Genomic DNA, 23,946 nt, shown 5'->3' with positions numbered 1-23,946 from the left:
TTTTTCTTATTATTTGGTTTCTAAAGTCTCCCTGAAAAAAAAAACAAAAAAAAAAAACAGTGGGAGAGTAATATTGCCCTTTCAGCTTGTGTGCCAGTCTTGACTCCTGGGTGTGCCACCTCTCTCATTCAGTGGGCCATAGAAAGCCTATTTATTTTTTTTTTTAAATATTATTGGGTTTCTAAAGTCTCCCTTAAAAAACAAAAAATACATAAAAAAACAGTGGGAGAGTAATATTGCCCTTTCAGCTTGTGTGCCAGTCTTGACTCCTGGGTGTGCCACCTCTCTCTCTCATTCAGTGGGCCATAGAAAGCCTATTTATTTATTTTTTAAAATATTATTGGGTTTCTAAAGTCTCCCTTAAAAAACAAAAAATACATAAAAAAACAGTGGGAGAGTAATATTGCCCTTTCAGCTTGTGTGCCAGTCTTGACTCCTGGGTGTGCCACCTCTCTCTCTCATTCAGTGGGCCATAGAAAGGCTATTTATTTTTTTGGTTTTTTTAATATTATTTGGTTTCTAAAGTCTCCCTGAAAATAAAAAAAAAAAAACTTAAAAAAACAGTGGGAGAGTAATATTGCCCTTTCAGCTTGTGTGCCAGTCTTGACTCCTGGGTGTGCCACCTCTCTCTCTCATTCAGTGGGCCATAGAAAGGCTATTTATTTTTTTGGTTTTTTTAATATTATTTGGTTTCTAAAGTCTCCCTGAAAATAAAAAAAAACATAAAAAAACAGTGGGAGAGTAATATTGCCCTTTCAGCTTGTGTGCCAGTCTTGACTCCTGGGTGTGCCACCTCTCTCTCATTCAGTGGGCCATAGAAAGCCTATTTATTTTTTTGTTTTTTTTAATATTATTTGGTTTCTAAAGTCTCCCTGAAAAAAAAAAAAACATAAAAAAACAGTGGGAGAGTAATATTGCCCTTTCAGCTTGTGTGCCAGTCTTGACTCCTGGGTGTGCCACCTCTCTCTCTCATTCAGTGGGCCATAGAAAGGCTATTTATTTTTTTGGTTGTTTTAATATTATTTGGTTTCTAAAGTCTCCCTGAAAATAAAAAAAAAAAAACTTAAAAAAACAGTGGGAGAGTAATATTGCCCTTTCAGCTTGTGTGCCAGTCTTGACTCCTGGGTGTGCCACCTCTCTCTCTCATTCAGTGGGCCATAGAAAGGCTATTTATTTTTTTGGTTTTTTTAATATTATTTGGTTTCTAAAGTCTCCCTGAAAATAAAAAAAAACATAAAAAAACAGTGGGAGAGTAATATTGCCCTTTCAGCTTGTGCGCCAGTCTTGACTCCTGGGTGTGCCACCTCTCTCTCTCTAATTGTGGGCCATAGAAAGCCTTTTTTTTGTTGTTTTTTTTTTTGTTTTTTTTTTAATATTATTTGGTTTCTAAAGTCTCCCTGAGAAAAAAAAATAAATAAATTAGGTGGGAGATTAATATTGACATTAGTGCTTGAGTGACAGTCCTGCGTGTGTGTCATCTCTGTGATTTTGTGCCACAGAAAACAGAGTGTGTAACATTGTGCCTGATTTTCCTTGTGGTCTCACCAACCTGTTAAGGGATATTGAAATCATACTGAAGTTATAGCTCACCGTGTAAGTTGTTTGACAGCAACAAATAAAGTTACTTTGGTTAAGATTTTAAAACAATGAGGAAGTCTGGTGCAAGAGGTCGTCGTGGGCGTTCATTGTCAGCTGGTAATGATGGTAGTGGTAGTGGAGCATCAGGTGGTCGTGGGGATAAAAATATTCCACCTAAGTCTGGAGCTGTGGAGCCAGTTTCGTCGTCAGGCTACACAAGGCCTCGAACGCTCTCTTTTCTGGGAGTAGGAAAACCGCTTTTAAAGGCGGAGCAGCAACAGCAAGTTTTGGCTTACATTGCAGACTCAGCCTCTAGCTCTTTTGCCTCCTCTTCCGAAACTGGTAAATGTAAAAGCAGCGTGTCGCTTGTGGATGTTCACGGTCAGGGACAAGTCGCTTCCTTGTCCTCCTCAGCAAAAACTACAACAAGAGAGAAGGATGCAGCAGGCGACACAACGGGTCACTCCATGGAGCTCTTTACACATACCGTCCCTGGCTTAGAAAGTGAAACATTTAACAGGCCATGCCCATTACAAGTATATTCTGACATGGAGTGCACTGATGCACAGCCACAGCCAGAGTACTATGCTGCTCCTTTGACTCAGACCACCACATTGCCCTCTCAGGGTACAGATCCACAATCAGACCCTGATGAGACTATGTTGCCCCGCCACGAACGCTATACCACCGACCGACACAGTGACACAGATGAAGTTGCACACGAGCTCGAAGAGGAGGTAATAGATGACCCAGTTATTGACCCCGATTGGCAGCCATTGGGGGAACAGGGTGCAGGCGGCAGTAGTTCAGAAGCGGAGGTGGAGGAGGGGCCGCAGCAGGCATCAACATCGCAACAGGTTCCATCTGCCGGGCCCGTATCTGGCCCAAAACGCGTGTCAAAGCCAAAACCTGTTGGAGGACAGCGTGGCCATCCGGTTAAAGCTCAGTCTGCAATCCCTGAAAAGGGATCCGAGTCTAGGAAGAGTGCAGTCTGGCATTTTTTTAAACAACATCCAACTGATCAGCGCAAAGTCATCTGTCAAAAATGTTCAACTAGCTTAAGCAGAGGTCAGAATCTGAAAAGTCTAAATACTAGTTGCATGCATAGACACTTAACCACCATGCATTTTCAAGCCTGGACTAACTACCAAACGTCCCTTAAGGTTGTAGCACCCTCGGCCAATGAAGCTAGTCAGCAACGCAACATCCCTTCCGTCACTGTAAGGCCACCATTTTCCGCACCACCGGCAGTATCTGTGCAGGTTTCTTTGCCAGCCAAAAGCAGTCAGGGTCAGGGAACCACCAGTTTTGTAGGAGGAAATATTGCATCTAGGGCACCGGCGGAAACAATACCGTCTCCAACCGTCTCTCAGTCTGCCATGTACACCGGCACACCCGAAAGTTCCACGATCTCCAGCTCTCCAGTCCAGCTCACCCTACATGAGACTCTGGTTAGAAAAAGGAAGTACTTATCCTCGCATCCGCGTACACAGGGTTTTAACGCCCACATAGCTAGACTAATCTCGTTAGAGATGATGCCCTACCGGTTAGTTGAAAGCGAAGCTTTCAAAGCCCTGATGGAGTACGCTGAACCACGATACGAGCTACCCAGTCGACACTTTTTTTCCAGAAAAGCCATCCCAGCCCTGCACCAGCATGTTAAACAGCGCATCGTCCATGCACTTAGGCAATCTGTGAGTACAAAGGTGCACCTGACTACAGATGCATGGACCAGTAGGCATGGCCAGGGACGTTATGTGTCCATCACGGCACACTGGGTGAATGTGGTGGATGCAGGGTCCACAGGCGACATCAATTTAGGGACAGTTGTGCCTAGCCCACGGTCTAGGAAACAGTTGGCTGTAGGCGTTCGCACCCCCTCCTCCTCCTCCTCCTCGTCCTCCTGCAGAAGCTACAGCTCTTCCACAGAACGCAGTCTGCCAACCACTCCATCGGCAGATGACACCGTTGCACACCAGTTGTCCCATTATGGGCCAGCTACTGCCAAGCGTCAGCAGGCTGTATTGGCTATGAAGTGTTTGGGCGACAACAGACACACCGCGGAAGTTCTATCCGAGTTCTTGCAACAAGAAACGCAGTCGTGGCTGGGCACAGTAGATCTTGAGGCAGGCAAGGTAGTGAGTGATAACGGAAGGAATTTCATGGCTGCCATCTCCCTTTCCCAACTGAAACACATTCCTTGCCTGGCTCACACCTTAAACCTGGTGGTGCAGTGCTTATTGAAAACTTATCCTGGGTTCTCCGACCTGCTCCTCAAAGTGCGTGCACTTTGCTCACATATCCGACGTTCGCCTGTACACGCCAGCCGTATGCAGACCTATCAGCGGTCTTTGAACCTTCCCCAGCATCGCCTAATCATAGACGTTGCAACAAGGTGGAACTCAACACTGCACATGCTTCAGAGACTGTGCGAACAGAGGCGTGCTGTTATTTATTTGTGGGAGGATACACGGGCAGGCAGTAGGATGGCAGACATGGAGTTGTCAGGTGTGCAGTGGTCTAAGATACAAGACATGTGTCAAGTCCTTCAGTGTTTTGAGGAATGCACACGGCTGGTTAGTGCAGACAACGCCGTAATAAGCATGAGCATCCCCCTAATGCGTCTGCTGATGCAAAGTTTGACGCACATAAAGGAGCAGGCGTCTGCACCAGAGGAAGAGGAAAGCCTTGATGACAGTCAGCCATTGTCTGGTCAGGGCAGTGTACAGGACGAGGTAGCGGGCGAAGAGGAGGTGGAGGACGAGGAGGATGATGGGGATGAGTATATTTTTAATGCCGAACCTTTCCCGGGGGCACAGGAAATTGGTTGCGTGTCACGGCCGGTTTCTGGTTTTTTGAGGGACACAAGTGACGTAGATTTGCCTGCAACTGCCCCTCAACCAATCACAACCGGAGATTTGACAACTGGAACTTTGGCCCACATGGCGGATTATGCCTTACGTATCCTAAAAAGGGACACACGCATAACGAAAATGATGAACGATGACGATTACTGGTTGGCCTGCCTCCTTGATCCACGCTATAAAGGCAAATTGCAAAATATTATGCCACATGAGAACTTGGAACTAATATTAGCAACCAAACAATCAACTCTTGTTGACCGTTTGCTTCAGGCATTCCCAGCACACAGCGCACGTGATCGTTCTCACACGAGCTCCAGGGGGCAGCAGACTAGGAGTGTTAGGGGTGCACACATCAGAAGTGGCGTTGGACAGAGGGGTTTTCTGACCAAGTTGTGGAGTGATTTTGCTATGACCGCAGACAGGACAGGTACTGCTGCATCAATTGAAAGTGACAGGAGACAACATTTGTCCAGTATGGTTACTAACTATTTTTCATCCCTTATCGATGTTCTCCCTCAACCGTCATTCCCATTTGATTACTGGGCCTCCAAATTAGACACCTGGCCAGAATTGGCAGAATATGCATTGCAGGAGCTTGCTTGCCCGGCAGCAAGTGTCCTATCAGAAAGAGTATTCAGTGCTGCAGGTTCAATATTAACCGAAAAAAGGACTCGTCTGGCTACCCAAAATGTTGACGATCTAACATTCATTAAAATGAACCACAACTGGATTTCGAAATCTTTTGCCCCACCTTGCCCGGCCGACACCTAGCTTTCCTATGAAAAGCTCTTGCCTGTGAATTACTTTTCTAATGTCTAATTTGCTGCAGCTGATTGTACAGCATACGACATGTTTACACCTCCCTAAATGGCAAAACTCCCCACACGGGGCCGTGGTATCGCGACTTGGCGCAAGCACCCGTGAGACTGCTGTTTGTCTGAAGAGGTGGGTGTGCTCGCTTTTGGTTGACGGCATTGCTACTGGGTCCCTCATAGTACAATGTAGTGTCTCTGGCGGTGGTGGTGCGCACCCAACGTCAGACACACCGTTGTAACATGAGGGGCCCTGGGGCGGTCCCGCCGGCCTCAAGAGAGTTCCCCCCTACCCCAGCTCAAAATGTGCTCTACCACGTGCAAAATTATGTCGCACAGCTCCACCAATCTTTAGTCTATTCGCTGACATCATTCAATGTCTGGCACTGACAATACAAATTTGTAGACATCTATGATGCAACTTAAAGTAGTCTGTGTCTGTGTCCTATATTGGCACCATTAAATAGTTACTGCCAAATTACTATGTCAGAAACTCAGTAGATGAGCCCACCCCTGTACCTAAGTATGCCACCTTTTTTTTGTTTTGGTTGTTTTGCGAGACATTAACATCTATTTATATTTTGGGAGTACTGGGACAGACACTCCTTGCACTACTCCTCCACTCACCACCAAGCTGCCTGTGTATCCATGTAACCGCTGTAAAGCTGCCATGAGCCTATTGTTTGTTATTTTAGGCCTTTGATAGCCTGTCTGCGGTCCCTACTTTAAATACTCCTCCACTCATCACCAGCTGCCTGCCCGTGTATCCATGTAACCGCTGTAAAGCTGCCATGAGCCTATTGTTTGTTATTTTAGGCCTTTGATAGCCTGTCTGCGGTCCCTACTTTAAATACTCCTCCACTCACCACCAAGCTGCCTGCCCGTGTATCCATGTAACCGATGTAAAGCTGCCATGAGCCTATTGTTTGTTATTTTAGGCCTTTGATAGCCTGTCTGCGGTCCCTACTTTAAATACTCCTCCACTCATCACCAGCTGCCTGCCCGTGTATCCATGTAACCGCTGTAAAACTGCCATGAACCTATTGTTTGTTATTTTAGGCCTTTGATAGCCTGTCTGCGGTCCCTACTTTAAATACTCCTCCACTCACCACCAAGCTGCCTGCCCGTGTATCCATGTAACCGATGTAAAACTGCCATGAGCCTATTGTTTGTTATTTTAGGCCTTTGATAGCCTGTCTGCGGTCCCTACTTTAAATACTCCTCCACTCATCACCAGCTACCTGCCCGTGTATCCATGTAACCGCTGTAAAACTGCCATGAGCCTATTGTTTGTTATTTTAGGCCTTTGATAGCCTGTCTGCGGTCCCTACTTTAAATACTCCTCCACTCACCACCAAGCTGCCTGCCCGTGTATCCATGTAACCGCTGTAAAACTGCCATGAGCCTATTGTTTGTTATTTTAGGCCTTTGATAGCCTGTCTGCGGTCCCTACTTTAAATACTCCTCCACTGACCACCAAGCTGCCTGCCCGTGTATCCATGTAACCGCTGTAAAACTGCCATAAGCCTATTGTTTGTTATTTTAGGCCTTTGATAGCCTGTCTGCGGTCCCTACTTTAAATACTCCTCCACTCATCACCAGCTGCCTGCCCGTGTATCCATGTAACCGCTGTAAAACTGCCATGAGCCTATTGTTTGTTATTTTAGGTCTTTGATAGCCTGTCTGCGGTCCCTACTTTAAATACTCCTCCACTGACCACCAAGCTGCCTGCCCGTGTATCCATGTAACCGCTGTAAAGCTGCCATGAGCCTATTGTTTGTTATTTTAGGCCTTTGATAGCCTGTCTGCGGTCCCTACTTTAAATACTCCTCCACTCACCACCAAGCTGCCTGCCCGTGTATCCATGTAACCGATGTAAAACTGCCATGAGCCTATTGTTTGTTATTTTAGGCCTTTGGTAGCCTGTCTGCGGTCCCTACTTTAAATACTCCTCCACTCATCACCAGCTGCCTGCCCGTGTATCCATGTAACCGCTGTAAAACTGCCATGAGCCTATTGTTTGTTATTTTAGGCCTTTGATAGCCTGTCTGCGGTCCCTACTTTAAATACTCCTCCACTCATCACCAGCTGCCTGCCCGTGTATCCATGTAACCGCTGTAAAACTGCCATGAGCCTATTGTTTGTTATTTTAGGCCTTTGATAGCCTGTCTGCGGTCCCTACTTTAAATACTCCTCCACTCACCACCAAGCTGCCTGCCCGTGTATCCATGTAACCGCTGTAAAACTGCCATGAGCCTATTGTTTGTTATTTTAGGTCTTTGATAGCCTGTCTGCGGTCCCTACTTTAAATACTCCTCCACTGACCACCAAGCTGCCTGCCCGTGTATCCATGTAACCGCTGTAAAACTGCCATAAGCCTATTGTTTGTTATTTTAGGCCTTTGATAGCCTGTCTGCGGTCCCTACTTTAAATACTCCTCCACTCACCACCAAGCTGCCTGCCCGTGTATCCATGTAACCGCTGTAAAGCTGCCATGAGCCTATTGTTTGTTATTTTAGGCCTTTGATAGCCTGTCTGCGGTCCCTACTTTAAATACTCCTCCACTGACCACCAAGCTGCCTGCCCGTGTATCCATGTAACCGATGTAAAACTGCCATGAGCCTATTGTTTGTTATTTTAGGCCTTTGATAGCCTGTCTGCGGTCCCTACTTTAAATACTCCTCCACTGACCACCAAGCTGCCTGCCCGTGTATCCATGTAACCGATGTAAAACTGCCATGAGCCTATTGTTTGTTATTTTAGGCCTTTGATAGCCTGTCTGCGGTCCCTACTTTAAATACTCCTACACTCACCACCAAGCTGCCTGTGTATCCATGTAACCGATGTAAAACTGCAGTATTTTGCTTATAAAAAAGAAAATACTGGAGAGATATCAAATGCAGACATTTTAACATTAAAAACAAAAACACATACAACAAAAAACTGGTACAGTACAAAAATTGGCCACCAGCTACAAAAACTTTCTCCTGCAAGTAGTTAACTGAAAGGTTTTTTCCCATTGAAAACACAGATATGGCATCCACCGAGTGTTGTCCTGTCGCGTCTTCTTTATATTATTGCCAAGAAGCTGCAACTGAATAAAGCTGAGCTTCTACCTTCTGCCTCTTATTAACTGCTTTTTTTAAAAAAAATTGTCCACCAGCTACAAAAAATTGCTCCTGCAAGTAGTTAACTGAAAGGTTTTTTTCCATTGAAAACACAGATATGGCATCCACCGAGTGTTGTCCTGTCGCGTCTTCTTTATATTATTGCCAAGAAGCTGCAACTGAATAAAGCTGAGCTTCTACCTTCTGCCTCTTATTAACTGCTTTTTTTTTATAAAATTGGCTGTTCCGGCCTACTAAAGGTGTCTGTCTGCCCCTGCCTGGTGTTGTCCTCAACTGAATAAAGCTGAGCTTCAACCTTCTGTTCCAAATTACCATTTCTAAAAATGCCATTGGCTGTTCCGGCCTACTAAAGGTGTCTGTCTGCCCCTGCCTGGTGTTGTCCTCAACTGAATAAAGCTGAGCTTCTACCTTCTGTTCCAAATTACCATTTTTAAAAATGCCATTGGCTGTTCCGGCCTACTAAAGGTGTCTGTCTGCCCCTGCCTGGTGTTGTCCTCAACTGAATAAAGCTGAGCTTCAACCTTCTGTTCCAAATTACCATTTCTAAAAATGCCATTGGCTGTTCCGGCCTACTAAAGGTGTCTGTCTGCCCCTGCCTGGTGTTGTCCTCAACTGAATAAAGCTGAGCTTCAACCTTCTGTTCCAAATTACCATTTCTAAAAATGCCATTGGCTGTTCCGGCCTACTAAAGGTGTCTGTCTGCCCCTGCCTGGTGTTGTCCTCAACTGAATAAAGCTGAGCTTCTACCTTCTGTTCCAAATTACCATTTTTAAAAATGCCATTGGCTGTTCCGGCCTACTAAAGGTGTCTGTCTGCCCCTGCCTGGTGTTGTCCTCAACTGAATAAAGCTGAGCTTCTACCTTCTGTTCCAAATTACCATTTCTAAAAATGCCATTGGCTGTTCCGGCCTACTAAAGGTGTCTGTCTGCCCCTGCCTGGTGTTGTCCTCAACTGAATAAAGCTGAGCTTCTACCTTCTGCCTCTTACTAACTGCTGTTTTTTTAAAAAATTGGCTGTTCCGGCCTACTAAAGGTGAATGTCTGCCCCTGCCTGGTGTTGTCCTCAACTGAATAAAGCTGAACTTCTACCTTCTGTTCCAAATTACCATTTTTAAAAATGCCATTGGCTGTTCCGGCCTACTAAAGGTGTCTGTCTGCCCCTGCCTGGTGTTGTCCTCAACTGAATAAAGCTGAGCTTCTACCTTCTGCCTCTTACTAACTGCTGTTTTTTTTAAAAATTGGCTGTTCCGGCCTACTAAAGGTGTCTGTCTGCCCCTGCCTGGTGTTGTCCTCAACTGAATAAAGCTGAGCTTCTACCTTCGGTTCCAAATTACCATTTTTAAAAATGCCATTGGCTGTTCCGGCCTACTAAAGGTGTCTGTCTGCCCCTGCCTGGTGTTGTCCTCAACTGAATAAAGCTGAGCTTCAACCTTCAGTTCCAAATTACCATTTTTAAAAATGCAATTGGCTGTTCCGGCCTACTAAAGGTGTCTGTCTGCCCCTGCCTGGTGTTGTCCTCAACTGAATAAAGCTGAGCTTCTACCTTCTGCCTCTTACTAACTGCTGTTTTTTTAAAAAATTGGCTGTTCCGGCCTACTAAAGGTGTCTGTCTGCCCCTGCCTGGTGTTGTCCTCAACTGAACAAAGCTGAGCTTCCACATTCTGGCTTTCGCCCTATACTATCAGATATTAAACTGCATTTGGCCTACTAGTGTGGTTATGCCCTTGAAACAGTGTCTGCTGCTCTTGGGTTTGCTACTCCACTGAACAAAGCAATGCCGCCTGTTTAGTCCTGTTACCAATTTTGAACTGCATTTAGCCTACTTTATTCTTTGGCCCTATATCTGTTTCCTCCTCATCCTGCCCATTGCCCAGCCACTGCTAGATGAGTCTGCTGGTACATTGACCTAGACCACTACATTCCCCTTATACTCTACACAGCCAGAATCTGACCCTGCTGAAAGTAAGGTTCCCCTTCCCGCATGTTATACCACCTTACACAGGGACAGAGAGGAAGGTGCAGATGAAAGTGCAGGTTCCTTCATCAGGTGGGGGGGCATACTCGTTGGCGACGTCACTGGCACAGGGCCCCTCAGAGTACGCAAAAGTGTCGCTGCTGGTGGGAGGCGCCCCCGCCATGCAAACACACATCGCTGTACTTTGAGGGGCCCTGTGCCAGTGCCAATGCGAACGAGTGGGCCCCCCCTGCTTGCTCAGGATCACAGCACTTGCAACGTTGAAATACTTACCTTTCCCTGCAACACCGCCGTGACGTAGTCCGCATTTCCTGGGCCCACGAAAAACTTGAGCCGGCCCTACTCCCCCCACAACTTTTGCCAAATGACCCCCAATTCCCTATGCCCAACTATTATTATAAAGTTAATTAAGATTGACAAGCTTCAGAAACAAGAATGGATGTTTTTGGCATTAAAATGGGCACTGTAGGTGTTTTCCTGGCCTCCACTCACTGCCGACTATGCTTCCCCATTGACTTGCATTGGGTTTCGTGTTTCGGTCGATCCCCGACTTTTAGCGATAATCGGCCGACTGCACTCGACTCGACTCTGGACAAAATCGGGTTTCACAAAACCCGACTCGATCTTAAAAAAATGAAAGTCGCTCAACTCTAGTCATGATATCTAAAAAGAGAGTATAATTGTGCAAAAATTTCAGCAACGTGCCTCACTACTTGGTTCTTGCTCATAAGCACTTTCGTAAGAGTTGACAAGTAGGTTACCTCTGGACTCAAGCACTGACGTACAAAATCACTTTGTCCACACTTCCTTTCGGACATTCTCTTTATCTGTTCTGTTTTGAGGAGGAGACAAATGGAATAATTACATAATAACTGATGCAAATAGAAGCAGAGGGCCCCGTTGATAATTATGGGGTTGGTCTTGGTTTCGCTATGTGTCAGGATTAAGAGCTGAAGAAAAAATTCTCCATGATGCGCATTGTCTTCTGTTCTAAAAACGGACACATAATGGAAATCAGACAAACCCCATAATAATCCATGGAGTCCCTCCTCTGCTAATTGTATCATTTATGCAACAGATCCATTTCTAACATCAGGGGAGCAGCGACCATCGTCGCAGAAGTAGCAAACGTGACCAGTTTCATGCTGGTAGGGGCCCATCGACTTCAGCTGAAACTTCGACTGGATGTGCGTCCTAAGGCAAAGCTGAAAATTAGACTGATCAGAGAAGATTACCTTACTCCAGTCCTCTGTGGTCCAATCCTTATGGTCTTTGGCAAACTTCAGCCTGGCTTCTCATTCATGAAAGGCTTTTTTCTAGCTTTACATGACTTAAGTCCTGCCTCTAGGAGCCTGTCGCAAACTATTCTTGCCATGCACTTCACCCCAGCTGCCATTTGCAATTCCTTTTTGTAGGTCACTTGATGTCATCCTGCGGTTGCTGAGTAACATTCAAATAAGATGACGGTCATCCCAGTCAGTGCAGAGTCGTTTTCGCCCTCTGTAGGTCTGTAGCTTTGTTGTCCCCAATGTCTGCTGCTTGACCTAGTTGTAATGGACTGCAGTCTTAGAAATTTTAAGGATGGAGGCAATATGATGCTCATTGTGTCCCTTTGCTAGGAAAGCCAGAATTGAGCCCTTCTTTTCCTCACTCAAGACTTTTCTTTTCAACTCCATTGGCATGGTTAAAAGTTATTTAAGAGTTTAAGATCTATATATAATGTCTCTAGAGTAGGACTCTCTAAGGCAATATGCGCAAGGCTTCTTTTTCAGGCAGATTCTACTTGGAAAAGCACTGCAATAGTGCCCCATAAAATAAACACAGTGCACAGCAATGTCAACAGGACATTATTACTGTGCACACGTTCTTATGTCACTTTTTTTAACTGGTTCAGGGTTCAGAAAACATGAAGGGGTTAAAAGGGACATGTTCATTCTTCTGGCAGTTTTGATCAGTTCCGTATAAAATGTTGCAGTGTGTTGTGTGCACCATTAAGGAGTGATTGGCAGTGATGTTGATGGTGTACTCCGGCATGTAAGTCATCAAGTTGCCAGAGGCTTCCTTTGTAATTGCTGACCAATAATGTTCCACATGTGCACGATGGGAGATGAGTTTGGATATGCTGCATTACATGGTAGCATGCTTAGGCCACGCAGGCTGCTTACTCATGCTGAAAAATTATTCCTGGGATAATTTGGAGAAATGGCAGCACCACCTGTTCTATCGTTGCTCCATTCTGTACTACAAGTGAAATTGGACATCACATGCAAAACCTAAGGAGTCAAACATGGACATAAAACATCAGAATAAATTTGCATGACATTGATCTACAAGCCAGACGTTCAACAACAGGTTCAACTGACCTAAAGCCACCGCTCCCAAAAGTCATCATGATGCAGAGCAAGACGGTAGTGGAGTCTGTGATAAGTCTCGCTTTTTTCTTGGATACAAAGACTGAAAATTGGTCTGGAGACGATGTGGGCTACGCCATAAAGAGGCCTTCACGATGGAACGTCACATCGGTTCTACTCCCGGGATTATGGTGTTGGGTAGCACAATATACCGCAGATGGACTCCTCTAGTCTTCATTCATGTATTCATGTTAGGACCCGTGGAAGCGCGGTAGCGCGAAACGGCCATCGTCCGTTTGCAGTTCACGTTCTCCATGGTTTCCCTGCCAATGACTCATATGTCATAATAATGGATTGGAATTTTATGGACGGTGAGCGCTCTTCATTCTTTTCTTTTGTCTCTTCATTCATGTATGCTTACAACTCGGCTTTACATTGATCTCCTGGTGGAAAAAGTGGTGCGACCATTTCTCCGAAGTATTCCGGGAACAGTTTCTCAACACGACAAGGCCAGGCTGCATGTTGTTTGTGCTACTGCGAGCAGCCTGTGTGGCCTAAATGTTTATTTTTTGGGACTATCTAAGACAAGGAATGATGACAAGGTGTCTCCAAGGGACAATTCCTTCTGTCCAATGTAGAAATCATCTGACTTAAAAGATTGCAATATCAGAAATACTATTTGCAGATGCACAGAAGGTAGCACTGGGCTCCTATCTTCAAAGAGGACGTGGGGGTTGTAATACCAGCTAATTACAAAGGGTCCTTAGAAGCACTTTTACTTTGGAATAATTTTTTTTTTCTAAATCAAACTTAATACTGTTTTTGACAATGATTAATGACTGCAAAAGCCCCTCGGCATGTTCTGTCCACAATAGTCTTTACCTAATGCTGGACCAGTTCGCATCAGGTTCCTGTAATTTGCCAAATTCCTAGCAAAAAATATTCCTACATTTTTTTTTTTTTTACTGTAGCTAATAATTTTCATGCTGCGGTTCTGTTTACTGAGCAGGTGCAATAATTGTGATGGACTTTAAAAACCATAATAATGTCCAAAGTAAAGTAATCAATGAAAAATTCCAGAAATATTTTTTTCTTAAGTGTTGAATTTGAAATTTAATTTGAGCGAAGAGAAATCAAACGACACATTCTTGATTCCTCGTGGATTAGAGATGGTTGAAGGCTCATTGACCTGTTGAATATAGGACTGATAAGATGCTGTGACGGACGAGGTATACACAGTTCTTTTGTTTCTAATTTTAATTTGTAAGATCCTCCTGATTACCCGGAGGTCTCCTGGAGTAACATCCGAGTCATTACATTAACGATGGGCCTTTTAATAAGAGATAATTGTGAGCTCTTATATCTCTCTTCTATCTTTAAACAGGATATTGCTACTCAGAAGTTCTCTATGCCGTCTCCAATCCGCACGGTGATTGCCGCTGACTTCGATAATGATCAGGAGCTGGAAGTCTTTTTTAATAATATCGCCTACAGGGGCTCTTCAGCAAATCGTATGTTCAGGTAAAGCCACAGACTGTGTTATATCTGAACGGACATCCACATGAAATACCAGCATAATATCCCTATATATATATATATATATATATATATATATATATATATATATATATATATATATATATATATATATGTAATATATACCCATACACACACATATCCAGTATATATTTATATATATATATATATATATATATATATATATATATATATATATATATATATATATATATATATATATATACACAGTATGTACCCTTAATATGCATGCAGTGTGGAAAATAAGTGTTTTATACACTGTCGATTTTGCAAGTTTTCATGTATGATTTTTACATAATTAAATTGCATTTTGTTGGATGAAATAAGTATTTGATCACCTACCAAGCAGCAAGAATTCTGGCTCTCACAGACCTGTTAGTTTTTCTTTAAGAAGCCTCCTACTCTGCACGCATTACCTCTATTAATTGCACCTGTTTGACCTCGTTAACTGTATAAAGTACACCTGTCCACACACTCAATCAATCACACTGCAACCTCTCCACCATGGTCACGACCAAAGAGCTATCTAAGGACACCATGGATGAAATTGTAGACTTGCACAAGGCTGGGATGGGCTACAGGACAGTAGGCAAGCAGCTTGGTGAAAAGGCAACAACTGTTGACACAATTATTAGAAAATGGAAGAAACACTAGATGATTGTCAATCTTCCTCAGTCTGGGGTTCCATACATGACCTCACCTCGTGGGGTAAGGATTAGTGATGAGCGAATATACTCGTACCCGAGATTTCCCGAGCATGCTTAGGTGACCTCCGAGTATTTTTTAGTGCTCGGATAGTTTTCATCGCCGCAGCTGAATGATTTACATCTGTTAGCCAGCATAAGTACATGTGGGGGTTGCCTTGTCTCGAGTAACGAGTATATTCGCTCATCACTAGTAAGGATGATTCTGAGAAAGGTCAGGAATCAGCCCAGAACTACATGGGAGGACCTGGTCAATGACCTGAACTGAGCTGGGAGTCTCAAACATTACCGTAACACACTACGCTGTCATGGATTAAAATCCTGCAGGGAACGCAAAGTCCCCCTGCTCACGCCAGCATATGTCTAGGCCCGTTTGAAGTTCACTAATGACCATCTGGATGATCCAGAGGAGGCATGGGAAAAGTTCATGTGGTCAGATGAGACCAAAATAGAACCTTTTTGTATCAAGTCCACTCGTTGTGTTTGGTGGAAGAAAAAAGATGAGTACAACCCCAAGAACACCATCCCAACCCCGTGAATCTTGGTGGGGAAAACATGATAATTTCGGGGTGTTTTTCTGTAAATGGAACAGGACGACTGCACCATATTGAAGGGAGGATAGATGGAGTCGTGTATTGCATGATTTAGCCAAAACCTCCTTCCGTCAGTAAGAGCATTGAAGAAGGGTCATGAGTCTTCCAGCATGACATTGACCCAAAACACACAGCTAGGGCAACTAAGGAGTGGCTCCATAAGAAGCATATTCAAGATCCTGCAGTGGCCTAGCCAGTCTCCAGACCGGAACCCAATAGAAAATCTTTGGAGGGAGTTGAAACTTAATGTTGCCCAGTGACAGCCCCAAAACCTGAAAGATCTGGAGAAGATCTCTGATTAGGGGGCCAAAATCCGTGCTGCAGTGTGTGCAAAACTTGGTCAAGAACTACAGGAAACGTCTGACAAAAAAATTACAGACCTCCCCATTCTTTGTAGGTGGGAAAACTTGCAAAATCTGCAGTGTATCAAATACTTATCTTCCCCACTGTATATACCCATATATGTACTCATAATACACACTTTATATATATATATATATATATATATATATATATACAGTATATATATGTATATATATATATATATCCTTATATACTTGTAATATTTCCTTATATATTGTCTGTGCCAGGGATGGTTTGCTATGATGCTACATGTTATTCTCTACATCATTTACTCAATGTTTTGTCATCTGGTTCCCTAAACCAAAAGATTCCAAATCTTAAACATTATTTTTGCACAACATAAAACTATGGTTAAGTAGACAGTAAATTTGTGGCGTAGGTCAAATATTGGTGTGAATGGATCAAAAAGAGAGATTTCTACAATTATTTATTTACCGTATTTTCCGGCGTATAAGACGACTTTTTAACCCCTCAAAATCTTCTTAAAAGTCCGGGGTCGTCTTATACGCCGGGTACAGACAAATGTGCATATGGTGGGTGGGGGGGGAGTGGTCCCGATGACGAAGAGAGGGGGCGTCTCACAGGAAAGTGTGAGTGGAGTAGCCCCGTTACCTCATTGCGGCAGCGTGGGGGTCTCTGTGCTGGGGAGCAGCGGCTCCTCATTGCGGTAGCATAGGGTCTCTGTGCTGGGAGCGGCAGCTCCTCTTCGTGCCGTGGGGCGGTGCATCATCTTGCAGCGTCGGGGCTTCTCCGGCATCTCCTCAAGGCCCGGAGGCACCAACAGCTCCATTGCTGCAATGCGGTGGCCTCCGGGAAAATGGCCGCTGGGGGCGGCGTATGCTCAGATTCAGATCTCATCCCGAGATCTCGGGAGACAAGATCTGAATCAGAGCATGCGCCGCCCCCAGCGGCCATTTTCCCGGAGGCCACCGCATCGCAGCAATGGAGCTGCCGGTGCCTCCGGGCCTTGAGGAGATGCCGGAGGAGTCCCGACGCTGCAAGAAGATGCACCGCCCCACGGCACGAAGAGGAGCTGCCGCTCCCAGCACAGAAACCCTATGCTACCGCAATGAGGAGCCACCGCTCCCCAGCACAGAGACCCCCACGCTGCCGCAATGAGGTAATAGGGGGCTACTCCACTCACACTTTCCTGTGAGACGCCCCCTCTTCATCATCGGGACCACTCCCCACCCCAAAAGGCACATTAGTCACCGGCCCAATAAGACGACATACGGCATATAAGAAGACCCCCGACTTTTAAGAAGATTTCATATTTTAACTGGAAAAGTTGGGGGGGTCGTCTTATACGCCCAGTCGTCTTATATGCCGGAAAATACGGTATTTTTTTATTTTCAGACAGGTATAATATGATAGTCCCACCCACAGCACCTAATATAGTATGATGGACATCACACAGCCCCCTATATAGTATGATGGTGTTAGGTGTCAAGTTCCCGCCGCTGTACAGGGGGAATCTCGAACCACCTCCACTGCAGTCTCCCATTCTTCTTCAGCCGCAGTGGAGCCTGCTCAGCGGAGACATTGGTCCCAGCATCTGGCTCAGGCAGATACTGTGTGCTTGGTTACTGCTGATCTTCCAGGCTCAGCCATTGTAACCAGCACTGTGCTGCCGAGAGCAAATGCCCCTGGGTATGATGGTCCAACCCACAGTCAGCTATGTAGCATGATGGTCCACCTCACTCAAGCTTATTGTCACGACACTGCTGTCATCCTAGCTCGCCCTGCTCCCCTGGATACTTCAGATGGCGAAGATGCTGGGGCCTCCATCCTTGCCTTATCTCCTAAGTTAGCCCTCCCTCTGTTCTCTTCCCCCAACGAGGGAAGATGGGGCGCTACTGTGCACCATAGTACACCAACCCGACAAACAAGGCAACATGGGCAAGGGTTAACAGAACACTCCAGGCATACAAAATATTCACTCACATGTAACAGAGGAATGCACCGGGGTGTGAAGGTAAGGGAATAAGCAAAAACAGAGAAGGATAAGGAATTACCACGCATACTAACCAAGCAACAGTCACTAATAACTCCTTCAACTCTCCTTCTCATGTGTGCTCCTCTCCCACCAATAGCCATGCAGCAAATGCTAGCTCTGACAAGAATTAGTAACAGAGCCCAGATTATAAAGGCAAAAGGAGAGGCTCACTGAGCACAGCTGTAAACACAGGGATTTCCAACATGGCAGATTAACCCCTGTTTTGCCAGAAGAAATAAACACATTTAAAATGAAGAAGTGCTTCTTCTCAGTGCCGGAGTAGTAGCAATCAGACGCTGTGGTCTTCTGGCTCCACGTGGTAACCTCGTGACATTTTTGTAGTATGGTGGTGCACTCCAAAGTCAGCCATATAGTACGAGGGTCCACCTCACAGCTCACTATATAGTATGGTGGTCCACCTCACAGCTCCCTGTATAATATGATGGTCCACCCCACAGCCCCTACATAGTATGCTGGTCCACCTCACAGCCCCCTATATAGTATTGTCCACCCCACAGACCCCTAAACAGTATGATGGTCCACCTCACAGCACCTTATATAGTATGGTGGTCCACCTTACAGACCCCATGTAGTATGATGTTATACCCAACAGCCCCCGACATAGTATGATGGTCTACCCCACAAACCGATATATAGTAGGGCGGTCCACCCCAGACTCACTTATATAGTATGATGGTCCACCTCACAGCCCTTTATATAGTATGATGGTCCGCCTCACAGCCCCTTTTATAGTTTGATGATTTCCCCAAAAGCCCCCAATATAGCATGGTGGTCCACCTCACAACCCCTATACTATATAGTATGTTTGTTTACCAACTTTACAGCCCCTTTTATACTATGATGGTCCAGCTCACAGCTCCCTATATAGTATGATTGTATACTTCATTACATCCGATATAGTATGATGGTCCACCCGATGACCACCTATTTGACTAGATGGTTACTCACATCCCCCAAAAGATAAAAATAAAAAACCTTATGCTCACCTAATTCATGCACCTCATCCTCCTTAGCCTCCATCTCCTCTTCTATCCAGGCCAGGCTTGCAGTGGACCCTGGCGGCGTGGTGCAGTAACGTCATTGCGCTGCTGATGTCTTCTACATGGCATTAGTCTCCTGCAAGCCGCAGTCAGAAAAGAAGCCTGCGGCCTAGTGGAGAAAGTGACCGAGTTAGTGGTTTTGCTTCAACCTCAACTGTTAACAGTATCATCTTCCTGAGGATGCTGATACTATTAACAGTGTAACATACAACGCGGTCCACGGCTGGGCTGGCCCATCTGGCATTGCCAGAATTGTCAAATGGCCAGTCCAGCCCTGCTGAAAAAAGACATTGAATCACAAGTAAAAAAAAATCCTGGATGGATCAGGTTGTTTTGTTCACCAGTTTAGTGGCTGTTGGTTGTGTTTTATAAAAATTTCTGTGTGTTATTTCAAACATCCATAGTGCAAGATCAATCTGAAAACTTTAGAAAATTAGGTAAAAAATGAGTCAAAATAAAATAAAATCTAGTTAAAAGGGTTGGATAGCAGTAGAAAAGCATAGCTGATTACTTCTAAAAACCTCAATTCACCATGGGTTGAATCTCGTATTGAAGGTCTAGTGACCGAGCTTTAATACCACACATAACCGGAGGACAGGTGTGACGTTGTTTTTGAAAGAAAGTAGCTCCTATGCTTGTTTATGGTAGAAAAATAGAAAAATATGTTGCAGGCAAATACTGTCGGTTTAGTACTTTTTTTTGTGCCAAGCCATTGAAATTTTTTGGATTCATGAGAAACCATAAAAAAAAACCTTGTCCTGCTTTGCAAGATGTAGCCTACTCCTGCCAAACAATTAAAAATTGAGGTCTCTTGAAACTTCCAGCCTTGGAAGGTTTAGTACAGTTAAGATTAAGTCCACTTCAGGCTGTTCATTTGTGCGAAATGAGGAGGAACTAATGCTTGATTTCCATGGCAGCTTAGATGGGAAACCTGTGGCAGAGATGAAAAGAAAATAAGTTGAAATAAAATTCATAGCTTTCATAAGAAAGGTTTCTGGGAGGACGACAGCACTAATTTGTACAGAAATAGTCAAATGTGGTCAGAGGAAAGCAAAACGTGCCCAATGGGTTTCTTCCTTTGTACTCTAAATTCAACTGCAAAAATTTTAGCTGCAGAATTCGGGAACAGAGAGGAAGGTGAATGGAGTCACAAGAGGTGTATAATTATTACCGATTGCCAGTGGGGCATTGCCTTTTGAGGCCCTTGTCAAGGTACACAGTGCCGACATTAATTGAAGACCCCCTGCCTGATATGGACGTGCACTAAATTTATAGGAATTTCAGGTTATTATTTTTGATGGATGACTTTTTAAACGTGAATTGGTTGTATGACCTGCTGTATTGTTTTTACTGTCTACTGATACATATATTCTTTTTTATTCTCATTATATGTTTTTAATCTATTTTCTGCATATGATTATGGGGAGGGATGGCCGTCTTGGAGTAGCGGTCCAATTAGATGACTGCCAAGAAGTGATCTCTGCAGAATAGAAAGTGTCAGCGTTTCGTGAAGCTCAGTGGTCAGGGGGAAAACTGCAATATTTAAAGAATATTTTAACATTTAGTGATGTAGAAAATGAAAAAAAAATCATAAAAAGGAAGAAGAAAATGAAAAAAATCATAAAAAGGAAAAAAAAAATTAACGTAAAAACTTGATAGGTCATTTCCTGATAATAGAGGTGCTTCAGTGTATGTCTAAGCCTGGTGGTTCAGAGTATGTTTTGATTTGGTGCTTCAGTGTATGTTTAGATCTAGATCTACCGGGACAGTCCCAATTTGGAGCTGCTGTCCCACTATCCTGGGAGATCAAGGCAGTGTCCCAACCTTCGCTAACTATGTGTCTGCAATGTCTCATCTCCTGCAGTTTTCACTGACGAGTAATTACACTTCTGTCTTTGTCGGAGGAACTGGCTTCTCTGTGCTTAGTATATACTTACATTCATTTAATTAATTCTCTTTTCTTGACGTCTGGTCTGACTTGGGATTCGAACTCCCAACCTGTAGCACTGGAAGCAGTGGCTAAATCCATGAACCTCAGGCTGCGCTGACAAGTATAGGGGAATTTTTGTACTTGAATTTATATTATACTCTTCCTCTTTACAGGCACATTGACTTGTACAAAGAAAATATATTTCTATATATCAATCCATTTCTATGTACATGTACTCTAGGGGTAAAATATAAGAGAATTTTTTTTTGTTCCTATAAAATTATTAAAAAATAATGAAAAACAATTACATTTAAGGCATTTTTTTTACTTAAAATAAAATAAACATCACAAATTAGCAAATAACAAACATATTTGTTACCCCTGTAATTGTAGCAACGCTTACAGTACAGAGAACAGGTTATTTATGATAATCGGCTAATAGCGCAAAAAAATGATGTGATTAATTGTTTTTGTCCATCATAATCATAAAATATGTAATAAAAATGTATTGCTTACGTTGCATAAATGCTGCATTTTTTCTGCTGTTTTTTATATGCTTGTTTTCTGTCCGCACCGCACGACGCAGTAATCATCTTCTTGGGTTAGTGCTGCTTTTTTGTCCCTTTGATTTGATGTGTTATTGATGGAGATTGGAAGCAGCAATTGTAATACTTTTTTTTACAGAAAAAAAAGTTTTATTTACACATTTAAAAATGCAACTGCGTTTTTTTAAAGCTCATCATAGAATTCTATGGAGAGAAAATGCATCAAAACCACACAATTCAATGGTGTCAGGTGGGCAGGAGTTTTCATGAAATCACGTCTCATTTTCTAGGACAGTTAGGCTGCGTTTTTTCTGCTGCATTTAACTGTCCAAGCAATACATCTCTAAAACTATGGTATAGTACCCCAGGATATCATCCATGAACAGTTTGGCAAATATTAAATATTAAAATTTATGCACATAGCATATGTCCCTCCAAAATGTTCCACCACAGAACTGTGTCAAAAGTTTGGACACACCTTCTCATTTAAAGATTTTTATGTATTTTCATGACTATGAAAATTGTAAATTCACACTGAAGGCATCAAAACTATGAGTTAACACATGTGGAATTATATACTTAACAAAAAAGAGTGAAACAACTGAAATTATGTCTTATATTGTAGGTTCTTCAAAGTAGCCACCTTTTGCTTTGATGACTGCTTTGCACACTCTTGGCATTCTCTTGATGAGCTTCAAGAGGTAGTCACCGGAAAGGTTTTACTTCACAGGTGTGCCCTGTCAGGTTTAATAAGTGGGATTTCTTCTTTTTTCTATATATTATATTTTTGTATAAATTATTTCGGTCCATCTGTGTATTTTTTATATGTGTTTTAAATATACATGTGTTTGCCGATTGTAATTAATAAAGGCGTTTTTATATACAAATCCTGTCTGGTGTCTCACCTTGCTTTTATCCATATGTGGGTTGTGGTTGCACTTACTCGTTCACCAGTGGGTCTCCACTAATTCTCCACAGCGCACTGACTGTTCCTATAGTGAAATGTATGCTTGATATGAAATATTGTCATATTTACTGTATATATAGATGAATGTCATTTTGCTCTGTGGATCTGCCTAAGAGTGTGCAAAGCAGTCATCAAAGCAAAAGGTGGCTACTTTGAAGAACCTAGAATATAAGACATATTTTCAGTTGTTTCACACTTTTTTGTTAAGTATATAATTCCACATGTGTTAATTCATAGTTTTGATGCCTTCAGTGTGAATGTACAATTTTCGTAGTCATGAAAATACAGAAAAATCTTTAAATGAGGTGTGTCCAAACTTTTGCTCTGTACTGTATATATATATATATATATATATATATATATATATATATATATATATATATAGCTATTTATAGCTATTTATACATATTTATGCACAGGGGCTGAAATAAGTATTGAACAAGTCACCAACATTCTAAGTAAATATATTCTAAAGGTGATATTGTTATGATATTCTCACCTGATGTTGGTAACAACCCATCCAATCCACACAGGCAAATAAATCAAAAGACAGATGTCCATAAATTAACTTATGTGTAATAATTAGAAATGACATTGAGAAAAAAGTATTGAACACATGAAGAGAGAAATGCAAAAAGCCACAGAAAGTCATAACGTCAGTTGAAATCTATCAGTAATTAGAAAGCAATCCTGCCGGTCCAACTGATGGCCTGATGGTGTCTCATTACCAAGGTGCCACATAATAAACATCTCATGATGAGCCAGTCAGCTGTCTCAAGACTTTCACAACCTTATTGTTGCAAAACATACTAATAGCATTGGTTACAGAAGAATTTCTAAACTACTGAAGGTTCCAGTGAGTCTGGAAGTGAAATGAACATAATTTCACAATAAACTTCAGGTGCTCCCAGCAAGATTTCAGACAGAGGAGTGATAAGAATTATCAGAAGAGTTGTCCAAGAGCCAAGACCCACCTGTGGAGACCTACAGAAATACCTGGAATCAGGAGGTACAATTGTTTCAAAGAAAACTATAACTAATAATAATAATAATAATCTTTATTTTTATATAGCGCTAACATATTCCGCAGCGCTTTACAGTTTTGCACACATTAACACTGTCCCCGAAGGGGCTCACAATCTAAATTCCCTATCAGTATGTCTTTGAATGCGCACAAGCTCCATGGCCTGCATGTAAGCTCACCATGCAAGACTTCATTGCTGAACAAAAAGCATGTTCAAGCGTGTTTACAGTTTGCTCAGTAACATTTAGCCTGTGAAATACTGTGAGAATATATACTGGTCAGATGAGACCAAAATGTAACACTTTGAAAGCCATAATACACACCATGTTTGGAGGCTAGAAGCACTGCTTATCACCCCAAAAACACCATACCAACAGTGAAGTTTGGTGGTGGGAATATCATGGTGTGGGGCTGTTTTTCAGCATACGGCACTGGCAAACTTCATATGAATTTTTTTATTATCTATGTGTCTTTTATTTATTTTTTTACTTTTGCACAA

The 23,946-nt window shown here is 43.2% G+C and overlaps 1 protein-coding gene across 8 annotated transcripts in view; it reads left to right on the top strand.

The window, feature by feature from the left end:
* CRTAC1 (cartilage acidic protein 1) overlaps positions 1 to 23,946 on the top strand; it is a 526,287-nt gene that overhangs the window by 432,844 nt on the left and 69,497 nt on the right. For all 8 annotated transcript variants that reach the window (XM_077258322.1, XM_077258318.1, XM_077258320.1 and 5 more), the window contains exon 8: positions 14,092 to 14,228. In XM_077258322.1, the coding sequence (XP_077114437.1) occupies positions 14,092 to 14,228 (137 nt within the window). The remainder of the gene's footprint in view (positions 1 to 14,091; positions 14,229 to 23,946) is intronic.

The sequence above is a fragment of the Ranitomeya variabilis genome, chromosome 4 (genome assembly GCF_051348905.1).
Source record: "Ranitomeya variabilis isolate aRanVar5 chromosome 4, aRanVar5.hap1, whole genome shotgun sequence".
NCBI lineage: Eukaryota > Metazoa > Chordata > Amphibia > Anura > Dendrobatidae > Ranitomeya > Ranitomeya variabilis.
This window is presented reverse-complemented; position numbering and strand designations above follow the sequence as displayed.